The sequence below is a fragment of the Dermochelys coriacea genome, chromosome 24 (assembly GCF_009764565.3).
Source record: "Dermochelys coriacea isolate rDerCor1 chromosome 24, rDerCor1.pri.v4, whole genome shotgun sequence".
In the NCBI taxonomy this organism is placed as follows: Eukaryota; Metazoa; Chordata; order Testudines; family Dermochelyidae; genus Dermochelys; species Dermochelys coriacea.
The window spans coordinates 10,255,448-10,276,682 of NC_050091.1; the positions used below are offsets into that span (position 1 = coordinate 10,255,448).

Sequence of the window (21,235 nt, forward strand, 5' to 3'; positions counted from 1 at the left end):
CCATCTAGCCCAGTAACCTGTCTTCTGAGAGCAGCCAGAGCCAGGTGCTTTAATGGAAATGAATGGAACAGGGCAATTACCACGTGATCCATCCTCTGGCTTTACTCCCAGCTTCTGGCAGGCAGAGGCTAGTGTCACCCGGGGCATGGGGTTGCGTCCCTGCCCATCCTGGCTAATAGCCATTGATGGACCTCACCTCCAGGAACTCATCTCATTCTTTTTTGAACCCAGATGTACTGTTGCCTTCACTCCATCTCCTGGCAATGAGTTCCACAGGTTGTGTGAAATACCTCCTACTGTTTGTTTTAAACCTGTTGCCTATTAATTTCATTGGGTGACCCCCTGGTTCTTGTGGTAGGTGAAGGGGTAAATAAGTCCCTAGTCACTTTTTCCACACCGCTCATAATTGCATAGACCTATCGTATCCCCCCGTTCACTGTCTCTTTTCCAAGCTGACCAGTCCCCGTCTTTCCAATTCTAATGCATCTGTTCGGAGATGGAGTGACCAAATCTGCACACAGTATTCCAGGCATGGGCAGACCAGGGATTTATATAGTAGCATCCTGATATTTTCTGTCATTATCTATCGCTTTCCTAGTGGTTCCTCCCTTTCTGTTGGCTTTTCTGACTGCTGTTGCTCACAGAACAGTTGTTTTCAGAGAACTATCCCCAACCACCGTGACTTTACACCGAAAGTCCTCGAGTGACGCAGCCTTGGAAACAACACAAATCTAGGACACTCTCAGAGACACCCCGTCCATCCGAGCTCCACCCAGTTGGTGTGCAGCCTGGGCAGAGTCTGTCCTGCCCTTGCGCTCCTGTGAGCCCCTCTTACACAGGGCGGTGGTCAGTCCCCTGTCCTAGAGCAATTCCCCCCTATTAAATAGGCCTGCACCCGCTCCCGCTCCCTCCCCCTGGCTCTGAGCCATGTGCTCAACCCTAGGACAAGCTGGGAAGTTCCCTGGAGCCAGAGCAAGGGGTTCAGAGCCATTTCAAGGCGATGGCCTCCACAGCAGGCTCTTGGTGATGGTCCTTTCGCAGGCAGGACAGCTGCCTGGGAGGCTGCATGATGGTCTGGCCATAGGCAAGTCTGGATCCATCAGTCACCTGGGGCTGGGCTTTTCCCCTGGAAAGGGACAGAAAATGGCCCTTGCTCCCCACACACCTGTCCCAGGGGAGCTGTCCTGGTAGGTGGCCCTCGCTGCAGCAGGCAGTGGCAGGATCCCTGCCAGAGGCAGATATCCCAGCTGTACCAGGCTCTCAGTGTTTCTCCTGCCAAGGGCGTTGTGTTCCAGGCCCCGTCTGCTGGCCAGGCCAAGCTCAACCAGGGCTGGCCGTGTGTGCTGAGACCAGGCTTCCTTCCCAGCGTAATGTACAGGCTGTACGTGCTCCGGCTCTCCCGTCCCTTCGGCACTAAGCCTCTGGCCACATGACAGCAGTTGTAGGTTCCTCCACCTCGGCCTGCAGCAGCTGATCCTGGTACCAGACAGACACAGGGTGAGGCCAGAAGAGGGCGGGGGGTGAAGAGCTGAGCCTGAGCACCCAGCAGGGCCCTTCTCCCCCGACAGAGCGCCTGGGCACTTTTCTTAGTAAATTTATTCACAAAAAGTTCCTGCCTGGAGGGTAGCTCTAGGGTTTATTTACAGCCTCACTGTGTGAACAAAGCCCCCATGCTGTGTCAGAATAGGAGGGTAGGGGCCATGCTAGGCCCCTTCCCCACGCACCCAGCGATGGGCAGGCCAGGCCCCTTGCCCCTGTCCAGCGGGTCAGCACGTCCCATCCTCCCCCAGGCACTGGTGAGCAGGTGGGCTGCTCATCCCCCACACTGCCTCCACGCCTGTGTGGGGCTGAGGATCCCAGAGAGCTGGGCTCAGTCTCTGAGGTAAGAGGGTTGTGGCGCAGGCGCCAGGGTCCAAGACTTCATTGTTTCTTCCCGTGATGGTCGTCCAGCTCATAGAAGAGCACGTAGCCCTCACTAGATGGCACCTGGTTCTCGCTGAGTGGGGACACGCTGCAGGGAGGAGATGGCGTTAGCTCCGCACCTGGCCTGGCCCGCCAGCGCCCACCCAGCCTCCACACCTGGCTTCCCCCTGTGGTCAGGGCCACACATTGCAGGCTAAGCCAAAGTGCCAATGAAAGCTCCAATCCCAGTCGCTACCCTGGCAGCACTCCTGCCACACAACAGCACTGTGCACCATCACTGCCCAGGGCACGGGCCTGGCTGGCCCCAGGGCAGGGGCTTCTCAGCTTTCAGAGCAGTTCAGAGTGAAGCTGCTCTGCTCTCTCTCTCCATGGTGCACTGGCTCACTGGAGCCAGCCAGCAGGCAAGAGGCAGCTCTGGGGCAGGCCAAGAGGGAAGGGCAGGGCTGTGAGAGGCACAGTCCAGTCCACCTGCAGCCCACACTGGGCACAGCCCAGGGCACTGGGCCCTTCCTCACATTTCCCCAGGATTCCAGGTGCATTCTGGGATCTCAGGCTGGAGAGCCTGCACACAAACAGGGTGTGTTCATTAGGCCTTGGGAGGCCTCTCCTTGCTGCCGTCACCACAGGCTGCCAGGCTTCCTGAGAGGGCAGCACTGAACCTGCCTGCCCCACTGCCTCCAGCTGGGACAGAGTCACGGGGCACTGGGGCCAAGGGCACCAGTCCCTTCCAGGAACGCCTGTCATCAGAGCAGCGCCTAGGAGTCCACAATGGGCACAGGATCCCACTGTGCCAGGGCTGGACCCTCCCCCCTGGGAAGCCCTTGCAGCACGTCACAGTATCACACTCAGACATGGACTTGCACCTATGGGCCCACTGGCCTCCTCTAGGGATTCAAGGTCTCACCCTGCACCCAGCCTGGAGGACCCCAGTGCCATGGCTGCAGGAGCGCCCTGCCCCCCACATACCGGGAATCGTTGTAGACCCGCCAGCCGGACTGGTCCCTGCAGAAGGCGGTGTAGTGACCATAGTGCACGCTGCCCGAGTGATTGCACAGGGCGTAGAGGTTATACACTGGGCTCCCTGCAACACACAACGGCTCAGGCCTTGTCACGCAACCCCCCGGGCATTCCCCCAGTTTCCCCAGCGCCCTCACCACTCCCCCAGGTCTCCAGCGCCCTCACCACTTCCCCAGAGCCTTCTCCACACAAATCCCGGCACCAGGCAGCACCAGTGGCCCCGCACTGCCCGTCTGGAGCAGCCCCAGCCACTTAATCAGTTAACCATTTAAACAAAAAATTGTTAATAGTTTAAACGGTTAACTTTTAAAACAGTATTTACACCCCTACCCTCCATAGCCTTCTCCACACAGCCACCCTCCTGGCACTCTTCCTCCCCAAGAGCCCTTTCCAGGCAGTAAACCCCCTTGCTTGCCCCCCAGAGCCCTCGCCATGCAGCCCCAGCATCCTCCCAATCCCCAGAGCCCTCTCTGTGCAGTGATCAACCAGCTCTCTCCCCCCAAACTCTATCTGTGCAGGTTACAGCAAACCCCCTTGCTTGCCCCCAGAGCCCCTGCCATGGAGGGAGGCCACCCGCACCCACTTCCTATGTGTGTAGAGCGGTTCCTGACTGCGTTCCAGCCTCCCTCTAGGTGGAAGGTGAAACATCCCCTTCCCTGGCAATCTGCCTCAGCCTTCTGCAAACCTAGGCCCAGCTAGCAGAGGTCAAAATGCCATGCCCTTGGGGCAGCCAAGCCTGCCCCCTCGGAGCCTGGCTGACACACTGCCCCTCTGCCCCATGCCCGGCTGCACCCACTTGCAGTCCCAGATTCTTAGCCCAGGATGGTGGTTCTGGGAAAAGCGTCAACTGAGCACAGGCCAGGGAGCCAGAATATCTAGGGTTTTAACCTTGGCTCCAACAGAGTTCTTCTGCAGCTTTGGGTAAGCTGCATCCCCCCGTGCCTCAGTTTCCCCACCCCCAGAAAGGGAAGGAAGATGTTCTACTCCTCTAGGGGGTGCTGTGGGGAGCACTGCCTGTCTGCTCAGCACCACTCCCAGTGAGTGGCAGGAGCCTCGGTCCACGTCCAACCAGAGCGAGCTGCCAGCAGCAGTGCAGGGAGTCCCTCCCTGGGCGTTAGCAGAGCCCTAAGGAGGATGCTCAGAGCGCAGGAAGCTGGGTCCCCCGGAACCCACCCAGCTCCTAGGAAATGGCGTTGAACTGGCTGGATTTGGCCTGGGCAGCTGAGTCCATCCCCCAGAGCCCCTTGGCAAACACTTCCATTGAACCACCCCCACCCTATTCCCTTCAACCCCTCCCCCTCACCAGGGCCATGCCCACTCCCAAGCTCCCTTCAGCCCCTCTCCCCCCCACCAGGGCCCCTCCTGCTCCCTTCAGCCCCACCCTCCCCCTCACCAGGGCCACGCCTACTTCCCTGCTCCCTTCAGCCCCTCTTCCCCTCACCAGGGCCCCTCCTGCTCCCTTCAGCCCCACCCTCCCCCTCACCAGGGCCACGCCTACTTCCCTGCTCCCTTCAGCCCCTCTCTTCCCCTCACCAGGGCCCCACCTGCTCCCTTCAGCCCCTCCCCGCTTACCAGGGCCACGCCCACTCCCTTCAGCCTCTCCCTCCTCCCTCACCAGAGCCCCGCCCACTCCTTGCTCCCTTCAGCCCCTCCCCCGGCCCCAGGGCCCTCTCCACTGCACATGCCAATAGCACCAGCCCAGGGCGTGAGCCAGGTGCGGGCTATTCGCTGCAGGCTGTTAGCCCTTTCAGCCCTGCTCTGCGCCCCATGAGAGCCAACCCAGGGGCCTGCCGGCCAAGGCGGTTTGGGGCGAATGCTGCAGCAGCAGGTCGAACAATGCGAGAGTCTCCCTCCCCAAGAACAAGGTCAGGAGCCCGTGTGCTCTCCACCCCAGCCAGGGCCCTGCAAGGCATGGCTTGGAGGGAGAGTGCTGGACATGCCGGGTGGGCTGGTGTCAGGACACCTACCAGCCTTCTCACTGGCAAACTCCTTCAGGTTGAGTCGCTGCAGAGGGAAGTCCACGAAGACAGAGCATTTCTTGATGGAGTACCGGGTGGTGGAGAACCTGTTCAGGTCTGGCCAGGGGAGTGGCCGGGTTAAGGAGGTAACAGGCAAGGGGAACAAGAGGTGGGGTGGCCTCTGTCCTGATGGGGTAGATGGCTCGTAGCCTGCAGGAACTTGCGCTAGCCCAGCCCCTCAGGATCCGGCATATCCCTCTCTACACTACATGCTGCCAGTGCCAGGGACACACCCGCAGCTACCTGGGCCACGGATCCCAGCCAGGCACCGAGCAGACATCTGCCACACAGGCTCTACCAAGGCTCCAAACCTTCCCCATTTGCTGTGTCCTGCACTATGAGCCCCCACCCCTCCAGTGCTGGGACACTGTCAGGAAGCAGCCAGACGCAGGCCGCAGAACAGCATGTGCCGGGTAGGGCCAGGCCTCTGGGCTATGGGGTCAGCAATGGCCAGCACTGAACGAGTCACACCCCAACAGGAAAACCCAAGCTAAACCCAATGTCCCCAGATGCTGAGCAAGGTCAAGCCAGGGCTGAATGGGCCACCCAAAGGCAAAAGGCTTTGCCCCCTTCCCCCCAGAGCACTCCCACGCCACAGCAGACAGGATACGCAGCACCAGGATGCGGGGGAAGCGCTGAATGGTTAGTTTCTTGGTGCTTCTTGTCCTCTGCCGACACTTGTCACAGACCTGCTCCAAGGCACAGGACAGCCTAGCTCAGAGTGCCGGGGAGGAGGCCAAGCTATTTTGACTGCTCCAGCCCCGCTGTGGCTGGCACAGCCGGGCCCAGAGCCTCCTGCCTCAGTTACGCCACTGCCAGCTGCCCTCCCACATCCCTGCATGAGCTGTAGTCTCCCGTTGCTTTGATGTCAAGGCTCCAAGCAGCCTCCGACCATTCCTCCCTGCTCCTCCCCCTTCCCCGTCATGCCCCCCTCTGCCTGGTGCCTGGATCTCAGTCTCCAAGCCCACAGCTGGTGCTGCCCAGTTACTGCCCTGCAGAGGCAGTAGTGATGATGGAGCCCTCTGCAGCCTGACCTGGTTCAGCTCCTAGTGCCCCACCCCATATGGGGTGTCCCTCACAGCCCTGTGGGATGGAGCGGTCAAGGCCCCGCAAGCACAGCAGGGCAAGGACCCATCCCTATGCACTGCATGTGGTGGGGCCTCTGGCCCTTCCCTTACCGGAGCGTTCTCGGAATCCAGCTCCTCTTCCTTGGTGAAAAGGCTGAAGCAGTCGAGGAGAGAGACCTTCCCCCCAGCAAAGCCCTTCTGCAAGGGAAAGCAGGGGAGGGGTGCAGGGGGTCAGAGCAGGGGAGGGAGCTCAGCCCTGACAGGAAGGGGCACGTGGAGTCAGGCTCAGTCCTTGCATGGAGGGGAGGGACACAGACCAGGGAGGGGACTCAACCCCAGTCTCAGAAAGGCCTGGAGCACTGTCTGCGCGAGGCTGGATCAGCTCGTCACTCTGAATGGGCAAAGAGGGGACAGCCCTGCGCTGCTCCAGAACAAGGAGGGGCAGCAGGTGTGCCAGGGCGCAGGGAGCTCAGGGAGGCTGCAGCAAGGGAGTGGGCACACACACATAACCCTCGCTGGCTGGCCAGGAAGCATGGCCCCCCGCACAGTCCCCAGGCCAGGGTGGCGCTATGGCATCCAATCATGGGCGGCCAGTTTCATAGGCTGGAGGAGGCTGTACCTCCCCAATCAGCCTGGTGAGGCCCCACCCACACTCTGCCCCCAGACTCCTTCCTGCAGTTCCTTCCCACTCTTCGGTAGCCCATGCTGGCTGGGGCTGGGGCATGCCAGCATGCTGCTGGGACTTGGGGCTGGGAACATGCTATTCGGCACTCCGGGGCTGGGGCCGAGCTGCCTGACACTCAGGGAGTTGGGACTGCTCTGCCCAGGGGGCTGGGGCCCACCCAGAGCTCTGGGTCTGGGGGCACTCAGGCAGCCTGGGGCTGGGGAGGCCAGGGTGGGGGTGCTCTGGGCTCCTGCGGGGGGAAAGGGGAGGGTGAGGGGTGGCGCCTTGGGCAGAAGGGAAGGGGCCGGGAGCTAGTCTCCCCCAACGGCTGGTCCACCAGCCACTCATGCATCCAGCTGCCAAAAAGAAGATGAACTAGAACAGAGAAGGCAGCAGGTCTCTCCCCGTGCACCCCAGCCAGGATGGGCTGACCCAGCCCCCACAGCCCCTACCTTTGGGATGGGGAGGGAGAGGTCACAGAAGACTTCAAAGGTGGTAGAGCGGTAGCCACAGGCCTGACACTTGAGGCAGCTTTTCAGCTGGCCGACGAAAAGATCTGGGAGGGAGACGGGATGGGGTGAGCACGCGTCTCCCCCACCCCGTGTCCCCTGCTCAGTGCCCCCTGCCAGCCCAGCTTGACGTGGGATTGAGCACACCTGACAGGACCAAGGGGACATGTGGCTCCTCCCCTCGCTCCAAGGCAGCTGTGAGCGCCAGTGCCCAGAGGGCCACCCCAGCACCGCCATACCCAGGGGCCCAAACCACGCCAATGCCAGCCAAGCCGATGGGTGTCAGTGGTCGGAGAACTATCCAGTGCCTCCGTCACCAGTGACTGACTGGAATTGTCATATGCCACTCCGTGCCAGACTGGGCTAGAGATGGGAGAGGGGAAGTGTGTGGCTCTCCCCTCCCACAAGGGGCTTGGCTCCTGCCCATGCCACCTGGGAAAGGGGCAACACTCCAGAGTTCGCACCCATCTGGGGCAATTCTACTGGCTTGGTTAGATATGACCTTCCCCTGCCCATCACCCTGCTCCAGGGAGGGGCAGGATGCTGTGCACTTAGAGTCACGGCACATGCAGAGCTCAAACCACATCTTGCCCAGGGGCTGGAGGGAGACACAGTCCTGGCAGAGTCTGCCTGTCCCAGCCAGGGGTCTCCGCTGACTCAGCCCCCAGCAGCGGGCCCAGAGGGGGGCATGGAGCCATACCTCCATCAGAGCCCCCAGCAGGCCCAGAGGGACTAGGCGGAGGGGACAGAGGGGTGGGAGTGGAGCTACACTTTCATCAGAGCCCCCAGCTGTAGGGCCAGAGGGATTGCGTGGTGGGAGGACATGGGCAGTGGGTATAAAAGAGGAAGCTCCCAAGAAGTGGGGGGGCCACCCGCACTCCACCCTGAGGCCTCACTTGGCCTCTTCCCCTGTGGCCTTGCCCACGCTGTGCTTCTTCCCGCCCCTGCTCTGCCCCTCCCAGGTCTCCGGGGCACTGTGCCTCTTCCCCGCCCCCCCCACAAGGCCTTGCCCTTGCTTCACCTCTTTCCCCGAGGCCCCCTTCCCCCAACCTGCCACTCGCGCCTCTCCAGGGGAGGGAGCAGACAGGCGCAAAGGGCAGGCAAAGGGGGAGGAGAGGAGCAAGCAGTAGGGGAGCAGGAGGCCTGGGGGGGGAAGAGGCCAAGCGGGGGGTGGCAGAGTGGGAGTGGGGCCTCGGGGCAGAGAGAGGGTGGAGCGCAGGCGGGGCCTCGGGGCGGAGTGGGAGGCGGAGCCACAGTCCACGCAGCAGTACCCATCCCCCACTTCTAGGGAACTTCTGACACTCGCCCCCAGCCTCCCCAAAGGCAAGAGTCACACGCTGCCTATGGGGGAGGGGAGGCCATATGCCCATCAGAGTCCCCAGCCCGGGGGCCCGGCAGGGAAGTTGTGCTCACCCACTATCTTGCTGTCCTCTCTCTCCAGGTAGCGCTTCCACATCTGGTTGGCTCGTTCGTCATCACTAGGAAAAACCCAAGAGGGAGACAATAGTGGGGGGCTGCTGAGGGAGGAACCCCAAGGGCAACTCCCTCCACACACTGGCCTGGGCTCTCTGTAGCCCCTTTGCTGAGGCAGCCAGGGGCCGGGTTGTGCTTAGGGGCTCTTATCTTGCTGGAGGGGGGAGGCTGAGTCTCCCCAAACTCCTCCCCCCATGCCCCGAGCCGGCAGCCCCAAGGCTGAGAGCAGACCGTATGCTGTTGTCAATCTTCTCCCCACCTGCCCCCTTGCCCTTGCCACAGGCTCCCTCCACCCTGGGCAACAATGCAGCTGCTGGGAGGGGAGTCTGGGAACCCGACACCCCAAATCCACCAAGAGCTGCCTATTGGCCCTGGGGATGTCGCTGCTTCTGTCCCCGGGGCCCAAGCCAAGATCAGACTAACCAGACCCAGCCAGGACACCAGCCTGGTCCCCACCCCCTTGAGCCCCGACCAGCTCCAGCCGCGCAGCGACCGAGTTCTTGCCGGGGCAGTCCTGCTGCTTTCAGACCCTCAGCGCAGGGCTGCACAGACCAGTTCACAACACGAGCCACATTTCGCTGCATCCCTGGGAGTCGCAGCCCCCAACCAGCTCAGCCTGCTCACCTCAGGGGGTCCGAGTCCTCTAGCACCAAGGGCCATTTGGTATCAGAGAGGATGCTGGGAGTTTTGCGCCCCTTCCTGTTGATCTCCACGTGCAGCCGATCCATGAAAAACTTCAGGAACTCCTGGGCGTCCTGCTGGCTAGAGACAGGAACGGCCAGTCAGGGCTCAGCCACACCCCGCCCTTCAAGAGCTTCCACACACAGTGTCCCCTTCCCCAGCCCCAGCCCCAACCCCTTCCACACACTGCCTTCCCAGCCCCTGCACCCTGCACACATTGGGTCCCCTTCCCCAGCCTCCAGCACCCTCCATACACTGGGTCCCCTCCCCCAGTCCCCCAACACCCTCCACACACTGCATCCCCTTCCCCAGCACCCTCCACTTTCCCCTCTCCCAGCCCCAGCCCTACCCCTACCCCACAGCACCCTCCACACACTGGGTCTCCTCCCACAGCCCCGCCTCCCAACACCATCCACACACTGCATCCCCTTCCCCAGACCCAGCCCCCTCCACACACTGCATCTCCTTCCCCAGCCCCAGCCCCCTCCACACACTGGGTCCCCAGCCCTGCCCCCCAAAAACCTCCACACACTGCATCCCCTTCCCTAGCCCTTGCACTCTGCACATACTGGGTCCCCTTCCCCAGTCCTGCTCCCCAGCCCCCTCCACACACCGGGTCCCCAGCCCCAGCCCCCTCCACACACCGGGTCCCCTCCCCCAGCCCGCCTCCTAAAACCCTCCACACACTGCATCCCCTTCCCCAGCTCTGACCCCCAGCCCCCTCCACATACTTCATTCCCTTCCCCAGCCCCAGCCCCCTCCACACACTGGGTCCCCAGCCCTGCCCCCCAAAAACCTCCACACACTGCATCCCCTTCCCTAGCCCTTGCACTCTGCACACACTGGGTCCCCTTCCCCAGTCCTGCTCCCCAGGCCCCCCCAGACACTGGGTCTCTTCCCCCAGTCCCAGCCTTGCCCCCCAGGACCCTCTACACAATGGGTCGCGCCCCTGGCTTCAGTTCTCCCACCCAGAACTGTCCACATTCAGGGTCCCCTCCCCTGGTCCCACAGCTCTTCATGCTCAAGGTTCATCAGCAGTGGGGCTTTCCCAGCAGCTCTGACCCCAGCATTGCTGCTGTCGGCCCCCCCTCACTTAGCACATCACCCTGCCAGAGCTCTGGGAAAGCCGCACTGTGCTCTGCACAGACCTGAGATCGCAGGGATCCCATGCCCTGGCCGGACTGGTTCCTCCAAGGTGCACACTATGCTGGCGCTAAACTCTGCCCAGAGGTGACTGCATCCCATGGTGCGCTGGGACAGCCCCTGCCCATAGCTGTGAGACAAGGGGTCCAGGGCCCACAGGGAACCCTCTCACCTGTAGCCTGTGAAGGACGGGACGTATTTCTGAAAGACAGCTTTGAACCGCCCAGGGTCCACAGCTTCAGTGGAGTCTGGGTGCCACAGGGAACTGATGACATCTGCAAATGCTGAGGGGAGACAAGCCACCATCCCACGTTACCCCATCTGTACCACCCCACAGCCAGCTCCCTCACCCCAGCTGGCATGGCAGCCATGGGGCGGGGAAGCGGGATTCCCTGCCTGTGGGGAGGGGCCAATCTCCTACTGGACCCTGCTGGGAGCAGCCCGGGGGGGAGAGGCAGGAAATACCCCCAGACCCACAGGGTATTGCTGCCCCCAAACCCCTGCGCATGGCACAGACTGGGGGACAGAGAGGGGTGAAGGAACAGCTAGATGGGGTCAAAGGGAGCGTAGGACAGTGGGCGGCGCCCAGGAGGAATCAGGATGCCTGGATCCTATTCCTGATTCTGCCATCAAGATCTCCCCCAAGCTTAGTGCTGGCCTTCCAGCCTTGTCCTTGCCCTGCGGTGCCCAAGGTGAGACAGACACGCTCAGCGCTCCAGAGCCTGGAGATGGGCCCATCCTCCATACACCTGTGCCCTGCCCACTCCCATGCCAGGCACAGCGTCAACACTGCCATGGCAGGGTATTCGGCCCTGCTCTTTATGTAACAGACTTTCCAACTGGCCTCACTTGGGCAGAGTGCTTACATAACCCTGGTCACTGGGGTGGGGATTAGCTCCCATGGCAGCCAGACCCAGGCAGCTCCTGGGCAGTGAGCCAGTTACGTGAGCACACGGCTGGGGAGCAGCAGGAAGGCAGCCAGCGGGCTCACCTACCTTCCGTGAGCTCCTGCTGGGCCCGTGAGGTGCTGGGCTGCTCCTGGAGGAACTCCTTGCGCAGGCAGTAGTCGCGCAGAGGCTTGGTGCTGCTCAGGCACTGGAGCACAGCGTTCATGAAGCACTGCAGGGGTACAGGCAAGCAGTCACGGTGGGCCCCATGCCCTGGGCACTAGGTCCCCCAGCCCTCTGCATGCAGCTGGGATTGGCCAGCACAGGAGGGACTGTAGTTCCTACTGGACAGGAGCCATGGAGAGCGGCAAGCCCACAGAGTACAGGCACGTGGGCACTGGGACCCACCATTACCCCGCTCAGTCAACTCACCCTGCCAAGCTCTGCTCCAAGCATCCCCCTCCAAACCAGGCCATCCCAACCGCCACGAGAGGGCGCTCTTGAAGCCACACATCTCTTGCCACTGTGCGGGCTGGCAGCAGATGTAGCAGGGACACTGATGGGCTCCCAAAGGAGGGGGCCACCCACGGTGAAGCAGATCGGTGATGGGGAGGAGGGTCCCTCGAGATCCACCTCCCCACCAGGAAGACAGAGTCACTGGCCATGTGCAGCTGCTCAACCATCTCCCAAGCTAGACTCAAGCTGCTGCCACTCAGTGCTGCACGAGGGCCTCTTGGAGCCCCTCAGACAACACAGGCAGAACTCAGCTCAGCCAAACCCCTGCAACCTGGGCTATAGGAGAATCTCCATCAGCAGCACAAGGCCTTTGACACACAGCAGTGACACTGTGCTAGACACAGCAGGGTTTGGGCAGAGGGCCCAGTGCAGCCCGGGATGGTTTAGTGCCCTCCAGCAGAGGCAACAAGCCAGGGGGTGCAAGGGGAACCACAGCTGGGTGGGAAAGGTGGCTGCAGGTGAGTCAGCTCCCCGCACAGCACAACTGCTGGCTCCTCCATGCAACACAGGCATGGCCCTTTGATTGGACTCAACGGGGTCGTTGTATTGGCATATGCAGGCTCCAGCCCACCACACTGCTGGCGGTAACAGGCGCAGCCCCTGACCACCACCCCCATCCACCTGTCCCAGCCCAAGGGCTCCAGGAGCCCATCTGCACTGCTGGGGAAAGCGGCTGCACTCCCCAGTCCCACAAGGATTAAAGCAGGCAGGCAGGCGCTGGCTCAGAGATGGTGGCAGTGGGAGAACAGTTCCTGCTGAGCAGTAACACCGAGAAAGGGAGACGACTGGGGGAGGTTACATAGACCATGATGACATTAGACTCGTGAGAAACTACAGCACTCAGCAATCTCAGATCTCCTTGGCAGGGCACCCCCACGGGAAGGGGCACCCTCACATGGCACATCAGGGAATCATGGCCCCAATCATGTAGAATACAGGCAGCCCAGGTCTCCATTTTCTGCACTTTGCATCACTGACATGAGTGCAAAGCAGGTGTGAACCACCAGGGTGCTGCGGTCATCTTGCCCCAATGGGAACAATGCCACGAGGCCTGCACAGGGAGAATCAGGCCTGAACTGGGGGGTGCAATGCAGGGAGGACGTGCTACCTCGAGTCTTCCCAATTCCAGCCCCTCTGCACAATAAACACTTTCCCAAGCACAACTGCTATTTTTGACACCATCAAACACAGGCTATGGGCTTTTCAGAAAGCCTTCTACAGAGGACAGCCTGCCCCGCCAGTGTGTGTGTGTGTGTGTGTGTGTGTGTGTGTGTATGAGGGGGGGGGTGTCCTGCTGCCCAGGGCTCCCGAGCACCGAACGCCAGGTGCTTACCGTGTTGCCAAGATTGCGAAGTCCGATGTGCCCAGAGCCCAGGAGGAGGGTGTGGTGTGTCTGAGAAGATGAGAGAGAGACAGGATGAATACCTGGGAAAGGGACTGTGAAGTAGCTAATTCTAGCATGAGCAGGAAGAGTCTGTGCCAGGAGGATGGCCATACATGGCCAGCCCATCCATACACACAGCCAACCCATTCCCTCTACACACACATGCACACACAGCCAGCTCATGGCCCCAGAGGCTGGAAGTGTCCCACTGCCTACAGCCAGCAGAAGGAAGAGCATGGTGCATTACCTCACTGGTCATCAGCAGCAGCCCCATCACCGCCGTGTGTACCACCGACTCCGAGATATCCGCCCCCTTGCCCTGCAGCTCTCGTTTGGTGGCCAACGTGCGGTGCAGCTTTCGAGGCAGCTCCACCAGGGTGGCTCCCTGCACGCCTGGCATGGCTCCTGCCGCACGGAGGAGCAGGCAGCTGGAGTGCTGAACTTGCCCTACAGCACCAACTGAAGGGACCACAGGGCCCTCCCTCTGCCTCTATAAACCATCAGCTCATTAGCTGATCCGATTTCCCCTGGCTATTCCGGGCCCTGCTCGAGGCTCATCTCTGTGGGATTAATTAGCAAGGAGATCTACTTTGGGGACAATGGGTGTTTGAAGAACCATAGAACAGAGAAGAAAAATACAACCAAACACTCACCGGCCATGCAGCAGGCACAGCGTACTCCTAGAGGGGATGGGGGTGAGGAAGAAACCAGCTACCCCGGGCCAATCTGTCTCAGGGCTGCCATAGTCCACTGGATCGCTAGGTGGGAACATGCCAAGCTTCCACACAGCCAGCTAGCCCTGTCTGGGGTGGCAGGCCATGCCTAGTGGTCAGCCCCATGCTTGTGCTCAGACAGATTACATAAGAGATTTCCTAAAAGGAACTGATTACACTTCCGGTGCCTGGTGGACACACCTGGGAGGTTCTATTGCTAGGAAAGATAAGGAGCTGCAGGCAGGGGCTGAGGGGAAGGTCTGGGTCAGGCCACTTTGGGGAGTCCCAAAGCCTGTAGATCAAGATTTGAGTGAGCATTTGGTCAGTTTGGGACACTTTGATCACCTGGTACAGAGCCTTGGACATCAGACCTGTTGTAGGGGACACTCCTGCAGTAGCCAGAGAGATTGAAGGGCCTTTGCCATCTATGACCTCTGTGGTTTTGCACATCACTCACCACCACCCCCACTCCACCCCCCACCACACATCCCTGAGTCTCCTGGATGAGCAATCCAACAATTCTCGAGGCATCTGTTAACTTCACACGCAATACCACTAGCTAGATGGCTTCACTGAAACCATAAGCTGGTTCTCCGTCCTCCCACCCAGAGGGCCCCCCAGCGGATGGAATGCTGGATGCAGTTCCTGAAGCAGCCAAAGTCGCTGCTGCAAGGCAAGTCAGGACCCTCAGGGATATCACCCACGCTGGGACTGCTTGTTTGCTGGCATGCTGTGCTCCTGCTCAGCAGAGCCAGAGGACCCCCCCCAGACTTCCTGAAGGCCCAGTGACTAAATTCTTATGCAGTCCAATCCCCACAGGCTTGCACGTGCATGAGGGCAGGAAGGATGCTGAAGACATGGTATGGTGGAAGGATGCTCCTGGGAGAAGCATGGCCAGACAAGGGACTTGAAAAATCATTCCACCTTCAAGTCCCAGCTGCCAACCTTGCTGAGGCACGTCACCCTCCCGCCACCCCAGTGCACCCGGCTATTCTGCCTTCTGGCAGCATCGTTCTGACAGCAGCAACTCTTGTCTCTCACTATGTGAGAGGCAGAGTGCTCAGCTGGATGGGCAGACCTGGGAGAGTCCATGGTGGTGCTGGCTTTCGACTTGCTTGCTCAGCAGGTTGAAGCCGGAATCAGAGCGACCACAAGCTCATTTTCCCAGGATCCCACCCACAGGTACTGGGTTCTCATGGAACGAGGAGGCTGGCGGCAGCTTGGGGCAAAACCACAGAGCACCAGGGCTCAGGGGGAGCCTTTGGCCTAGATTCCTCCATGGAAAGTAAGGGCTGGGACAAGATGGGAGAAAGCCCCCCTCCCCCTTGAGAAAGCCCCAGATTGCAGCCCCCAGACATCAGGCCAGGCACTGCCATTCTCTAGCAGTCAGCAGTAATGAGGCTCATCCACCCCAGCAGGCCTGGGAGCAGAGCACAGGGAGGATGGCAACGCGGAGTGCTACCCGCCACGCTCAGTAGATGTAAAACAGCAATTACAGCAGACACCTTCTTGTCGGGCCTGTTCAGAGCTGGAGATGGTACCTTGCCCTGGGTTGGGCTCCCATCCACTGGGACATCCTGAGGGTGCAGGTACTCGGAGACCTGAGGATCGGGGGTGTGAGTCCTGGTGCAGCCCTCAGTGCGGACAGAGAGCAGTGTGCCCGCAGGCCTCCCATCCAGCCCAGGAGACACACTGACCCTCCTGAGCGAGGAGCTCCGCTGGAGAGCCAAGGGCCCCAGGCCCAGCTTTTGGCTGCACGGTGGGCTGCGGTCCCGGAGCACCAGGCGGCTGAGCACCATGTTCAACTCCTCCCCTCGCCCCCCTGCCTGGCTCAGGTCCCCAATGCTGATTGACTTGGAGCGGGCGAGATTGTTCCTCCTGCGCTCAGAGTCTCGTTCCACCAGCAACACTCCTGATGGCATGGAGAAGGAGGCGCTGCCTGACATGGTGCCAGGCTGTGGGGACTTGGGCACCTTGACCGCATGGTCTGCCTTCACTGGCCCTCGCCGGGGCACTGAGCCCCGCAGCTGGTCGCTGCGCTTCGAAGCACGGCCCCTTTCGAGTTCCTGTTTCTTCCCCCGATCGTCCAGTGGGCTGGGCCGGGGAGGCAGCGGGCGAAGCTTGGGAGCCATGGAGAGCCCATTGGCCAGTGCAGGGGAGACTGAGGCGTGGCGCTCCTGGCTCACAGCCCGGTGTCCGTTCAGGAGCTTGGTGGTGGCCTTGGGCTGAGATGTGATGACCTGCTCTCTAGCCCGGCTGACCCGGTGTTCAGAGGCCTGGGGCATCGTAGAGACAATGGAGAGGAGAACCCTGGGGAGACAGGGAGAAAGACGAGTCAGCACGGCGGGTCAAAGTCAGTGTCAGTCAAACCGAGCTCAGCTACTGGGAGGCAGGACTCCAGGCTGCCAATGCCAGCTCCAGGAGGGCGGTGTGGTCTAGTGGGTTCAACAAGGGAATGGGAGACCAGGCTCCTGGATTCCAGCGCCGACTTCCTGTGTAGCCTGGGTGAATTCTCTGTAATTCGAAGCTGGCTAGGTGCATTATGGGAAGTTGAAACCTTCCTCTGCAGCATCAGGTGCTGGCCACGGCTGAGGCACAGATGCTGGGCTGCAGGGACCAGGGCTCCGAGGCAGCACAACTGGACGTACCTCTCACAAGCTGCGAGCGTCTCTTCCCCACCAGCACCAAGCTCACACCCCTCCACGGTGGCTGTCCAGGTGGAGATTCCCATTGGCTGAGGCCCTAGAACACAAGACAGGATGATCCAGGCACAGGCTCCCATGGCTGTTTCACCAAGACTTTGGCCATCAGAATCTCTGGGAAACCCTCCTAAAAGTAGCTGGGCAACAGAGCCCAGCCCAGAGCAGCTCACAAGGGAAGGGGAGGAAGGGTCTGCAGTGAGACAGACCCCATCGGACTCCACCCAACAGAGTAGGGTACTGCACTCCTGGGCAGGAATGGTAGGGTTTCCTCAGGAGGGCAACAGGTCGTGCTGCTAGTGAAAAGAGAAAGCTGAGCACAGGCTTTCCCTATCCCACAATGCACCAGTACCATCACACAGCAGGGCCAGGAGTGACTGCGCCTAGCTAGAGGCAGCATCACGCCATCTACATCCTTCCCGCTCTGCTTCAAGGACAGTCTCCTGAGACGGCGTTTTACTCCCCTTTCAGCAGGTTTTCAAGGGAGACAGTTAATGGGCTCTGGTGCCTTCCAGCCAAGGCCACCAAGCTCCAGGCAGGGGTAACTAAGGGTATGTCAATGCTGCAATTAAAACCCCCAGCCAGCGTGTGCCAGCTGACTCAGGCTAAGGGGCTATTTAATTGCAGTGTAGATGTTCAGGCTCGGGCTGGAGCCCTGGCTCTAGAACCCTGCGAGGTGAGAGAGACCCAAAACTGAGGCTGCACCCCAAGCCCAAACATCTACACCGCAGTTAACAAGCTCTTAGCCCAAGCCTTGTGAGCGCGAGTCAGCTGGCACAGGCCAGCCACGAGTGTCTAATCACAGTGCCGACATAGCGGGCAAGGCCTCAGAGGATAACTGCAGCTAGGTCAGAGGTGGACAAACTCTGGCCCGCGAGACCGTCTTGCCTGGCCCTTGAGCATCCAGCTGGAGAGGCTAGCCCCCGGCCCCGCCCTCGCAGCCTCAGCTTGCCGTGCCGCCAGCGCTCTGGGCGGTGGGGCTGTGAGCTCCTGCCAGGCTGGGAGGGGGTGGATAAGGGCAGGGGCCAGGCTGTTTGGGGAGGCACAGCCTTCCCTACCTGGCCCTCCATACAGTTTTGGAATCATGATGTGGCTAGGATGACCAGATATCAAGTGTGAAAAATCAGGACGGGGTGGGGGGTAATAGGAGCCCATATAAAAAAAAGCCCCAAATATCAGGACTGTCCGTATAAAATTAGGACATCTGGTCACCCTAGATGTGGCCCTCAGGTCAAAAAGTTTGCCCACCCCTGAGCTAGGTGGTCTGTGCAGGAGTCAGTGATCTTCCTGCAATTACTGAGCAGGAGCCTGCACCACTAGGGGGCTCAATGGGTGCCTTGTGTCAGCCTGACAGAGAGGCCAAGGGCTGAACGGGCCCTGGTGACCGGACTCCTCTCCCACAGGGGTATCTCCATGGCTTGGCTAAGGCACGTCAGCAGTCCCAGTTTGCTCTCCTGCCGCCTGGTTCCCAGGCTCTCCATTCAGCTTTTCCCTACACAGTGCTGCTGTCAAACCCCCTCACCTCTCACTCAGCTGAGCTGAGGGATTTGGGCGAGTGAGGCACTGAACTACAGAGGTGATTAGGGTGAGTCACTGAGCCACTAGTCAGGACATGGGTTGCCAGTTACTCCCACCAACTGCCTCTGGCAGGGGCTGGGCGTTGCCAATGCAGAGCTCAAAACCAGAAGCAGTGTTTGTATCTGGCAAAGAAACTTACTGATTCCCCCACTCCCACTCTCTAGAACAGGAGCACTGGCCCATTCCTGCCTTCTGGCATCCAGCACAGAACAGTAGAGAGGGCACAGACCACACATAATGAAGCCAGTGAACACTTGGTATACAGGATCGAAGAGAGCTAGAAGCCTTAACTAGGGTCCATTGGCACAATCCTGTACACCAGTGGTCCCCAACCTTTCTTGTGGGAATAGCATATTGCTATTGCCATAAGACTGTGGCGGGTGAAAAGCGGTAGTGGGAAGAAGCTTCGCCACCGAAATGCCCTGGCGGGGTGTCTGGCAGGCGCACAAAAATGCCCCAGCAGGCACTGCATTGGGGACCCCTGCTGTACACTGTCATTAACTGGCTAATGTGTATGCATAATGCTGCCATCTTCTGGATGGAATCAGACCTACTCATCTATGTGTCATAAGCCTGATACTGCTAAAAGCTGATCGAGATTCCCTTTTAACTCAAATAACAGAGGTCTATGCTTTTGGAGCAGGAGGATTAGTGTTTTTTCTATCCCCGATGTCACCATGAAATTCCTACCAGTCCAGCATAATGGCAATTGGGAAGCCACAAATGTGTCACAATAGCAAATCCCAGCAATACACATTGAGATAAGTGGGGCATGATCCATTTGCGATTTGCTTCAGGAAAACCTGCATAGGCCCCTGCTACTGCTCAATGGCCTCAAGACAGAGTATATGGTATTTCAGAAAGGGAAAGCACAAGGGAGTGCCATGAACTGGGGCACTAGGCCGGGGCTTCAGAGCAGCTGGCCAGTCAAGGCCAAGTCACGCGACTCTTCCCCTTGCAAGCAGGATGGCGAAGTGTGCAGATTCTGCCCATCCGAGCATGGCATTGGTCAAATTGCCAGGAGCCCAAGGGCTGCCCAAAATTTGTATAAAATGGAGAAGGCTACATCTGCCTTCCATCTTATCCCTAGAGGTGCAGCCCACCGCAACTACAGGTCCCAGCATGCAGTGCTCCCTCTCAAACTAAGCAACCATGCTGCATGGCTCGCTGGGACCAGTAGTCTCTTCAGGCCGCACTTCCGCAGACAGCGCCAGACAGCAAAGACGTTTACCTCCTGAGGCAATCTCTGTACGGATGACTCAAATAAAGAGAATTTATTTTCAAAACTTTCTGTGATGTTCCCCCACCAGCCACACTCACCTCCCTCACTCCTCATCCTACCCAGTTCACACACCCCTTGCTGCCAGCCAGCCTGCCCCTTGCCTGAAGGGAGAGAACCCAGGTACAAGGGGCAGGGCAGCGTCCTTGTGCAGAGCCCAGCTACTGATCATTCCAGTCTTCCCTCACCCTGCCCCCCAAACCACATCTACTCTAGGTGACCTCCAGCTCCCTAGAGACCCCCTACAGCCCCAGCCCCCATACACCATTCCATAACCCTATGCAGAGGCATCTATCATCAGCCCTCGGAGAGAGAGAAATCACCTATACACAGCCCCCATATATACATTACTCCCCCATGTGGAGGCCCCCAACCCCCTATAGAGTAACCCCCTATATACAGCCTCCCATACATACATTATCCCCTATATGCAGGCCCCCATCCCAACAGAGTTACCCCTATATACAGCCCCCCTATATACCTCACCTACAGCCCGTGGAAACCACCCTAAACCCACATACCATGGAGGGTGCCCACCCCCTCCGAGGCCCTGGGGGGTGGGTCAGGCCCTACCTCCTGCAGGACGCCATAGCAACAACTCCCGCACCAGAAGCCGCCATCTTTGTTTCTGTCCCCGCTGCCCGGCTACGAGCTACTTCGGTCGGCTCATGGCGCATGCGCCGCCGTCCGCCGCCTTCTGCTTCTAGGCCTAGTCTGCGCGTGCGTCACCGTCCTGCTCTAGTGACGCATCCCCGTCGCTATGGAGGCAGAGAGGCGTCCTTCCCCCCCTTAAAGAGACAGTAGCACCAGCAGGGAAAGTTATTGTAGGATCGCCGAGGCTCCGGCTGCTGCTGTCCAAGGGGACTTTGGCACCAGAATATCGTCAAAAGCACCCCCCTAGTCTGAGACATGCGAGGGGAGCACCTGTGAGGGGGGCACGGGATATACCACACCCCCGGGGCTGGGGGCACCCCTGTGCTGCGGGGGGGGTATGGGACATACCACATCCTCTGGGGGGGACCCCTGTGCTGCGGGGGGGTATGGGACATACCACAGCCCCTGGGGGGACCCCTGTGCTGCGGGGGGGGTATGGGACATACCACAGCCCCTGGGGGGACCCCTGTGTTGCGGGGGGGGGGTATGGGACATACCACAGCCCCTGGGGGGACCCCTGTGTTGCGGGGGGGGGGGAGAATGGGACATACCACAGCCCCTGGGGGGACCCCTGTGCTGCGGGGGGGGAGAATGGGACATACCACAGCCCCTGGGGGGACCCCTGTGTTGCGGGGGGGGAGAATGGGACATACCACAGCCCCTGGGGGGACCCATGTGCTGCGGGGGGGGTATGGGACATACCACATCCTCTGGGGGGGACCCCTGTGCTGCGGGGGGGGTATGGGACATACCACAGCCCCTGGGGGGACCCCTGTGTTGCGGGGGGGGGAGAATGGGACATACCACAGCCCCTGGGGGGACCCCTGTGTTGCGGGGGGGGGGAGAATGGGACATACCACAGCCCCTGGGGGGACCCCTGTGCTGCGGGGGGGGGAGAATGGGACATACCACAGCCCCTGGGGGGACTCCTGTGCTGCGGGGGGGGGTATGGGACATACCACATCCTCTGGGGGGACCCCTGGGGGGGGTACGGGACACACCACGTCTATGCTACCAGGGTGGGGAGATG

The 21,235-nt window shown here is 60.3% G+C and overlaps 1 protein-coding gene across 10 annotated transcripts; it reads right to left on the minus strand.

Moving 5' to 3' along the window:
- Positions 1-1,578: 1,578 nt before the first annotated feature.
- Positions 1,579-20,258, minus strand: USP21 (ubiquitin specific peptidase 21). Of its 10 annotated transcripts, none has more exons than XM_043502394.1 (14): positions 20,125-20,258; positions 16,644-16,737; positions 15,492-16,305; positions 13,232-13,291; positions 11,491-11,614; positions 10,668-10,779; positions 9,296-9,433; positions 8,612-8,676; positions 7,142-7,245; positions 6,137-6,223; positions 5,569-5,647; positions 4,908-5,015; positions 2,890-3,004; positions 1,579-2,011 (listed from the first exon to the last, which is right to left on the minus strand). In XM_043502394.1, exons 2-14 carry the CDS (start codon positions 16,724-16,726, stop codon positions 1,921-1,923), a joined length of 1,980 nt encoding a protein of 659 aa, XP_043358329.1. In that variant the 5' UTR covers positions 16,727-16,737; positions 20,125-20,258; the 3' UTR covers positions 1,579-1,920. The 10 variants fall into 10 exon arrangements, with proteins under 10 accessions (XP_043358329.1, XP_043358331.1, XP_038239179.1 ...); XM_043502396.1 differs by having other exon boundaries at positions 15,537-16,305; positions 20,073-20,225; XM_038383251.2 differs by having other exon boundaries at positions 15,501-16,305; positions 20,073-20,225.
- Positions 20,259-21,235: the final 977 nt, after the last annotated feature.